The sequence below is a fragment of the Salvelinus namaycush genome, chromosome 5 (assembly GCF_016432855.1).
Source record: "Salvelinus namaycush isolate Seneca chromosome 5, SaNama_1.0, whole genome shotgun sequence".
Lineage (NCBI taxonomy): Eukaryota > Metazoa > Chordata > Actinopteri > Salmoniformes > Salmonidae > Salvelinus > Salvelinus namaycush.
Window position 1 is genome coordinate 51056571 of NC_052311.1, and position 9459 is coordinate 51066029.

General features: G+C 42.1%; 1 protein-coding gene across 1 annotated transcript; it reads right to left on the minus strand.

Annotated features, from left to right (window-relative positions):
• Positions 1–958: 958 nt before the first annotated feature.
• On the minus strand, positions 959–5587 carry ccne2 (cyclin E2). The gene is made up of 11 exons (XM_038993179.1): positions 5526–5587; positions 5318–5396; positions 5150–5200; positions 4487–4632; positions 3942–4077; positions 3536–3682; positions 3298–3393; positions 3083–3217; positions 2861–2972; positions 2604–2761; positions 959–2350 (listed from the first exon to the last, which is right to left on the minus strand). Exons 1-11 carry the CDS (start codon positions 5543–5545, stop codon positions 2243–2245), a joined length of 1188 nt encoding a protein of 395 aa, XP_038849107.1. The 5' UTR covers positions 5546–5587; the 3' UTR covers positions 959–2242.
• Between the last annotated feature and the right edge of the window lie 3872 nt (positions 5588–9459).

Sequence of the window (9459 nt, forward strand, 5' to 3'; positions counted from 1 at the left end):
ATTAGTTAATAGACCAAAAAGAAAGAGTTTAAAACCTCTGCCAATAACAGCTAGTTTTCAGTTTTCCCCACTCAGACCACTCCCAGACAGTCCTAGCAAAATTGTTGCTTGAAAAATTGCTGTTTGCTAAGAATCTATTTAAGTTTCTTTTTGACCATTTTAATTGAAAAGAATCACAATAAGTTAATTGTCACCCTGAAATTACTTGATATTGAGATTAAAATGGCTGCATTGGACCTTTAACACAATCACATAATGCTGACAGTCTTACAGCTGCTTTGGCCCACTTTTTCTAACCTTTAGTTCATAAGATTAGTGTTGTTCCTCTGCTTTCAACATAATACCCGAGTGATTACTTGTAAGAAAGTTGAGCACTTCATTGTGACTCCGTCTGAGTCATGGTTAAGGCTTCTTTTACACGCCGCCTGTCATTCAGAGTGAAGCGTTCCCCTCGTCCTCAGATAATACTCCCATTGCATGTGTAAACATGAACTAAAATGCCAGGCCCAAGACAATACTCAAGGCCTAATAAGGATACTGAAGTAATGCAAAGCACATGTTAAACGTGCAGGACTCATCTTCATAACACCCCACCATTCTGAGAAGTCACCTTTTTCATGTCGGAGGAAGCGAAGGCGTGAGGCTTGCACCGCACTCTTGGAGGCCAGGAGATGTTCGTCCCATTTCTCCCTTCACTCGCCGTCTCCCCTCAGCATGTCACAGATATACAGGACTCCTCCAGGCTCTTATGTCCATGTAATAGGTAGTATTGTATACTGATCTTGTTGCGTGATTCATTCAAGTTAGACCAGTTCTAAATGGCACTCCCTCTCCAAGTCAAAAGAATTTAACAAACCGTGGTTGAGAATGGAAAGGCAGTATTTGCCTAGTACAAAGTCAACCATAAAAGCAGGCAAAATGTATTAATTTCTATTTCATTTATTCAATACATGTCATGTTTCCCTTAGAAAACAGAACGTTCAGTTTATGTACATAACATATACACATTAGTATATACAGTTTAAACATGGTTCTTTGTATACCGCTGCCTCGGCAGGCGTCTGCACAACACTGAAGGTTTCAGTTGACAGTCACAGGTTTGCTGGACAGACTGGGTTAGAGCCCTCCACTGGAGCCTCTGGGTTCTCAAGTCTTTACATCACCATATTAGTTCAACTAAGGCACCACGGACAGGCTAGCGCAAAACTACGCAACATAACATTTCATATGTAACTGCATTATACCGCCCCACCCCCCCAATAACAGATGTCAAAATCATAAATAACATGCATCCCGTGAGTTAAATAGGTTGCCTTTGGCATTGTTAAAGAACTGAATTCATAGCCCTATGAAGAATGTATATGGACATAAAAACATTGTAAGGCTTAAATGAACAAATAAATACAATGTTAAAATTACATAGTTGTAAATTGGTCCAAAGGGTCTAAATCAAACTACTGAAGTCAAGTTTTCCAGGAATGTGTTGTGGCAGGAGAATGCACCAGGCACATGGAAATGAGTCGTTCACAGTGGAGAATACATACGTTCAAAAATGGTGCTTAAGTTGGTATAGAAAATAGTTTACCCTGCACTACCCTTTCAAACAGCTCAAATGTTCAAACGTAACCATAGCACACGACATCAATACTTCTTTCAGTGTTATTGTATGGCTGAGCTTGTCCAGGAGTACCCAGATTTAGACTATACTGCACTAAATACACGATACCACAAAGTTAAGAGACTGAGTTGAGTAACTCAACTGTGTATTATGTACCAATTCACCTCAAATAAAATAGTAGCTTTTTAGCTATCAAAGCATCCCATGTCCTGAGATGCTCCGCTTCAAGTAACAGGGGGAGCAGCAGACATGTTTTCCTATGGAGGAAGATTTGACTTGAGTCAACTCAAATGATCTCCATGTAAAATTCTAATTCTGGGGATTAAGATTGAGAGAACAGGGTTTTTGTTGCAATCATTTGACAAAATAAGTCAATTTAGTAACCATGAGCTGATTTCCATGGTTGTACTGCATATATACTCTGATATCCAGCTTGGTATATAAAGTAAAATAACTCATCTTAACATGCTACACAAAGGTGAGTTATTACCAAAGGCAAATTTGATTGGTCACGTGAGAATGAGGTTCCGAAGTTTCCCGGCCTCTGGCTGGTCAGGCGTGACGTCTAGGGAATTCTCCCTGCATCTGGTTGGTCAGAAAATCAACGCGAGGAGACCCTGGGGCTCAGTGATTGGCTGGTTTCTCTGTGCTTTTTGGTGGAGTCAATATCCCTCCTAAGGCAGCAGGCGAGAGACTGTCTTGGCTGTCCGGTTGCCTCTGGTGAGCGTCGCTCTGCAACAGACAAGACACTTCATTAAGAACAGCAAACATTTGTATGAGCAGTTCTATTCTTTCACTTGAAAAAATATTACTTGGTAGCACAAAATGGCTGCCCATGCATCAAGATGGCTGCAATACATTTCTGGGTGGAAGTGACTTGCTCCTCCTAAACACTGGTAGAAATACTCTAAACAGCCAACAGTGTGTAGACACTTCTGTTTTTATATTGTACTCATTCCAGCCCCTGAAATGTGTGAGCACTCACCAGCATGGACAGGTAGTCTACGTGGGTCTGGATGTTGTGTCTGTCGTCAGACGTCACTTTCTTAAAATCTTTGAGCTCTACTCTGGGACAGGCGCTGACAGTGCGCATGAAGGGGGTCATCCACCGGACACAGGGAGCAATACTATCCCACGTCAAACCTGCACAGAAACAGACATTAGTAACTACGTAATAACACGAGGGCTGTGGGGTTCTAGAATGGGGCCAACCTATGTACACGATGCCAAATCAATGCTTACCTGATACTTTGTGGACAACATCAAATGAGAAAAAATGGCAGAAGGCAGCAGCAGACAGTATCCCATACTGGTAGTCCAGAGAGTTGATGTCCAGTATGGCAAGGTCTAAAAGCTGTAACATGAATAAAGTTATAGGGAAGCTAAAACCCTTCCACGGCAGTCACGTGTCAGAAGGAACAGTAAAAGCTGCAGGGGGGGGGGGGGGGGGACTAGTGGACTCACCTGTGTGATCTGGATGTAGGTGTCCTGAGAGAACTGAGGTACCAGGAAGTTGACGCCATCCTTCAGGGACTCCACCTGAGCATAGAGCTTCAGCCATGTGATCACCGTCTCTGGACACAGGTTCCAGTTCAGCGCCTGATGGAGGAGAGGAGTCATTAAGTAATGTGTGACAACTGAATTAGTACAGTGCAGGGTTGGGCACAGGAGCTTCTTACCTTCAACATGACAAGTTCCATCTCCAGGATCGCTTCTTCCTCACAGGCTCCGTCAGTAACGTAGGCAAACTCATGGAGCTTTGGCGGGTAGATTTCCTGAGGGGCATAAGGAGGGGAACGATTAGACTTGAGAAAAATACGGCACAAATGCCATTTTGTTATTGATTTGTTATGACATAGTATAAACTAAAGCGGTGGTCACCATCCAGGACATGAAAACGGAGGGCATTACGCCTACCTCCATCTTAGACGCGATGAAGAGGGCTGTGATGCCTATGAGCTGCAGTCGGTCCTTCTCCATATCGTCCTGTGTCAGCATGAAGCGGTCAAAGAAGTCCTGAGCCAGATAAGCAGTCTGTCGATGCAGAGTGTACACCTCACTCACCTACAACACAGGAGAAAACAAGGATGGTTAGACATCAGTCACGTCTGTACAAATCCTGGGGCACTATAGTAAAGTCAAAGTATTGGAGATGTAGAACCCCCGAGGTAATAACTATGGAGGTGGAGTATCAGACCTTTGGCTCATGCATATCCAGTCATGACAAATCCAAGTGCAGGAGTAAACAAGGCTTATAGATAGGTACAAGTAATAGGCCCAAGATTGTATAGAGTACAGCAAGTCATTTCAGAGACACACATACCTCTAGAAGCCAGTCCAGGAGAATGGCCCTCATCTTGGGCTTTAGTTTGGGGTGCTGCTGTAGGAAGGCCTTGTCGTGGACATACTTCAGCTCCTTGTTCAGCATCTTAATCCACACGTCATCTGAGCTGGCCCAGCTGCCAAGGGGAAACACACACACACAAAGGTCTTAACAGGACGTCCAGTGCGCAATCGCATGGACTATGAGGCCCCAACACCAGACACTGAATTTGTTCATCATCAATAGTGACAAACAGGAGAAAACGCAAAAAGTTCAGAGTAGCTCACTTCTAAAGTGTCTCTAGTTGCAGGTCTACTGCCATCCTGACCTTGTATGTAAGCGTTGCATTGACACACATTAGCCAAGTGGCTAACGTGAGTAGAGTCCCACTAAAACATTACATCTTCAGAGTTTTTTTTAAGTAGCGTTGGGGGTACACCTTAGGAGCAAAGACATGGGGCATCTGCATGAGGGGGGGAGCAATTGCCACTATTGAGGTGTAAAAGGAATGTGGGCTAAGCCCCTTTAACACACACACACTGTACCTGAGGCAGGGCAGCGGTGAGGTCTTGATGAAGATGTTCTTGAATCGGAACTGCTTGAAGCCAGACCGGTCTCTTGTCATCTCCAGCTCCTTGTGTGGCGTTTCTACAAGGACACATGGACTTGCCCCTTCTTCTGACCACCGTTTCTAGAGAGAAAAGGCACCAAGTTCAATCTCTTAATCAGCAGTCACATAAGCAGCAAATGCAGATATAAATAAGCATGCATTTACCAAGTGATAATTCCATATAGCCAACAGAGCCCTCATTTACAAATAGAGGTCACAGCATGCTACCAGCACAGTGAAAACTACCAAACTGTTCAAAGCTATAGTAAAAACATGAACTTAACATAGAAAAGAGAATAGTGATTTTAATGGCGACAGAAACGGGTATTTATGAAACGTTCCATAGTGTATACAAAACAAAGCATGCGATTTAGATTGGGCGGGCCGAGGAGAAAGGGACAGACAAAACGCGGGGTTATTGCGCGATGTCTAACCCACTGACACAGTTACCTCGACTAGTTAAGTCTCATCAATAATTACTTCGACATCCATGCGAATTTTACCATAGTTTACCCCTATATTCTCCCACATGTTTTACAGTCATTAATCACTGGCACAACTTAGTAAAGTTAATTGATTGAATAAACAAGCAACCAACCTGTATTTCATAGCTTTGTTTCTTCACTGCGGGTGGCAACTTTTTGGATGGCTGAAAAGTGGACAATACAATTAGCTAAGGTTATAGTTCTTATTTGGCGACAAACCAATAGAAACAATACCACTACACTAATGGTTAAAAATAACACAGCGAGCTAATTGAACAAACCTCAGATTTTCTTTTTCGTCTGATCTTGACATTCTCTTCTGGTGCGTTCTCATCTCTTGCTTTCAATGTGATGCGACCACTGAAAGGACAGACAATTTTTTAGCGACAGCAAGCAGCCACCATACCAATTGTTACAAACATGTACAAATAATCAATGTTATAGCTAGCTTACAATCATGCTTGTTGATAACAAGGCTTTATCCCATACCTGCGTCTAACGTTCGCCATTCTGTCAATTGAAGGCTTCAGAGTTCCACCGAAAATGATCCACTGAAACGGAGACAGGGCGAAAACATTGTTAAAATAGCAAAGATACTTATCTTCACAAGTTCAAAACACGATTGAATAATAAAAGGCTGGTTTTTTCCGGCGGTAAAATGGCATGCCAAATGGGTTGAGCTTGTGAGTACCGTCAATTCCATAAAGAAATCTGCCACAAATTGCATAAAAATCAACTTTATGCGTAGTCCCAGTGTTATGTCAGAAGCCCTGATAGTAACTTACATGGTTATTGTTAACAAAAGTAACCACAATAATTATTTGATGGTTTGTGAAACCCAACTACGCGCCAATTTCTCGAAGCGGGAGGATTTGGACAGTCACTATGGCTAGCTACAGTAACGTTAGCTCACCAGTGAGCTAACTTAAACTCCAATACAGCTACATAAAAACGTTTATATAAATAGATAAAGGATATGATACTTAAATAATGTATTGCCGCAGTAATAATTCAACATTGGTAGGTATAATTTGCATGATGATGTAGTTTGCTGGCTAGCAAAGTTACTGGCTAACTATCTTTATGCCACGTCCCTGAAAAGCAGTGGTTGCTTATATGTTAACGTTAAATATCAATCAAATTTGATAAAAGAACAGAGTAAAACCAATGTGAAGAAACAGATGTATCGCCTTATCAAATCAACCAACTAATGTTAGCCAGATAACATTAGTTTGCAACCAACTTGTTTGCTATCGTTACTAGTCTCTTTTGCCATTTGGTTCCTTTTCAAGATTGACAAAAAAAGAACCCAATAAACTAAATGTTGCTCATCGAGATAATAGCTTTATAACACATTTTCAGAATAAACTCCTGAGATATATAGCTAGTTAAATAAGCAAACAATTAATCTCCAGCTCCTTACCTTCAGAAATGAATGAACGAATAATGATCAGCTGTCGCGCCGGCGCCAATCTTTATATATATGACCATTCCATGGCAAGTGCGCATGTGTGTTCCCGGTTCATTTAAACGCGCTAAATGTTCAAATCTGAATTCCATTTATTGCAAATAAGAAAGCGAACATTCTGTTTTATTTCCCGGGAGTTAATACATTTGATCACGTGTTTGCGATCATTATTAAAGACTAGCACTCATCGACTTTGTATGGATGGTGGATCTACTTTGCACAAGAGGGGTTTCATTTATATTTTTGGGAAAAAAGGGCGCGTTCCTTATTTTCCGGTTAACCTTAAATGACGCAGTAGGCGCTGAGTTAGCCTTTACACTTGGTCAAGTATATATAAAAAAACGTTTATACTCTATTTTCTTATTTTTTCGCTGCAAGAAAAACACTTCCGTATTACAGGTCCACCTATGGGAGGGGTTTCAAACTCGCTTAGCCAATCAGAGGAGGGTCAGGAGAAACAACGTGGTCTTCCTTCAAAATGTAAACAACCAGAGATTAAGATAGCGTGGAGCGGTCATATTGAAACAGGAAGATTTTTACACGTTTCAACGCAGAGATTATATGCTTATTGTTATTGTACATAGATTGAGCTAGGTTGAAGCTTTCTTTTCTTCACTCCTCTTCTAGCTAATGCATTATTTGTCATACCAAGATAAGACTGCTGGACCCGTCCAAATAGTGACATCGACCCCCAGAGGGTAGTATCATGTATACCTATACCACAGTTTCTTACTAAACCATATTTTGCCTATACCGTATATAGTAAAGCAGGACCAAGGAGTTACATACCTAAATATTCTGAAATAAAAAAAAATTTTCTTTTTTTAAATGTTTTAATCTTGAAATGGGCATGGTCTAATTGACTCAACAACCAAAAGCATAAAGTTTAGCCTTTTTAATGAATCAGAAAATCAACAGTTATTTCTGGTTGCTTAGCTGGCCAACTGATTGATCCCACTTCGTAGCATACCCCTCAGATTTCAACACACAATAAACATTAGTCATTATTCCATTTTATAGCCTTTAAAACAAGTGTATAGGATTATTTTATCAGAGTTATTATTTTCTGGGTCACTGTTTATTTCCTAAAGTGTTGAATCAGTTGTTTGTTTGTAATAAACTCAGCAAAAAAAGAAATGTCCTCTCACTGTCAACTGTGTTTATTTTCAGCAAACCTAACATATGTAAATATTTGTATGAACATAACAAGATTCAACAACTGAGACATAAACTGAACAAGTTCCACAGACATGTGACTAATAGAAATGGAATAATGTGTCCCTGAACAAAGGAGGGGGGGTGGGTCAAAATAAAAAGTAACAGTCAGTATCTGGTGTGGCCACCAGCTGCATTAAGTACTGCAGTGCATCTCCTCCTCATGGAAAACACCAGATTTGCCAGTTCTTGCTGTGAGATGTTACCCCACTCTTCCATCAAGTCACCTGCAAGTTCCCGGACATTTCTGGGGGGAATGGCCCTAGCCCTCCGATCCAACAGGTCCCAGACGTGCTCAATGGGATTGAGATCCGGGCTCTTCGCTGACCATGGCAGAACACTGACATTCCTGTCTTGCAGGAAATCATGCACAGAACAAGCAGTATGGCTGGTGGCATTGTAATGCTGGAGGGTCATGTCAGGATGAGCCTGCAGGAAGGGTACCACATGAGGGAGGAGGATGTCTTCCCTGTAACACACAGCGTTGAGATTGCCTGCAATGACAACAAGCTCAGTCCGATGATGCTGTGACACACCGCCCCAGACCATGACGGGCCCTGCACCTCCAAATCGATCCCGCACCAGAGTACAGGCCTCGGTGTGACGCTCATTCCTTCGACAATAAATGCGAATCCGAACATCACCCCTGGTGAGACAAAACCGCAACTCGTCAGTGAAGAGCACTTTTTGTCAGTCCTGTCTGGTCCAGCGACGGTGGGTTTGTGCCCATAGGCGGCGTTGTTGCTGGTGATGTCTGGTGAGGACCTGCCTTACAACAGGCTTACAAGCCCTCAGTCCAGCCTCTCTCAGCCTATTGCGGACAGTCTGAGCACTGATGGAGGGATTGTGCGTTCCTGGTGTAACTCGGGCAGTTGTTGTTGCCATCCTGTGCCTGTCCCGCAGGTGTGAGGTTCGGATGTACCGATCCTGTGCAGGTGTTGTTACACGTGGTATGCCACTAAGAGGGTGATCAGCTGTCCGTCCTGTCTCCCTGTAGCTCTGTCTTAGGCGTCTCACAGTACGGACATTGCAATTTATTGCCCTGGCCACATCTGCAGTCCTCATGCCTCCTTGCATCATGGATAAGGCACGTTAAAGCAGATGAGCAAGGACCCTGGGCATCTTTCTTTTGGTGTTTTTCAGAGTCAGTAGAAAGGCCTCTTTAGTGTCCTAAGTTTTCAATACTGTGACCTTAATTGCCTACTGTCTGTAAGCTGTTAGTGTCTTAACGACCGCTCCACAGGTGCATGTCCATTAATTGCTTATAGTTCATTGAACAAGCATGGGAAACAGTGTTTAAACCATTTACAATGAAGATCTGTGAAGTTATTTTGATTTTTAATAATTATCTTTGAAAGACAGGGTCCTGAAAAAGGGACGTTTCTTTTTTTGCTGAGTTTAGTTATTGAAGATCTTCCTGCCAACTACTTTGCTCTGTTGTGATTGGTCAAACATTTGTGATAACTTGTTCTCAATTGTTTGATGAAGTCCATCTTTTAAACATTTTATTAGGCTTTAATATTGCTGTGCAAAGCTGTTATGTGCTCTTATTCAGAACTCATGAGAATGTCATACTGAAAGTAACATCAAAGCTGTCTCAGCTCAGTGCTATAAAGGGCTTGTTTTGGAAATAAAGTCTAGGCTGGCTGGCGGGTCTTTCTTGCAAAAGAGATTTCATCATAGTTGAATAAACCTGGTAGAATAAAGGTTAAATGGATCAAATGGACAGAAACACAAGAG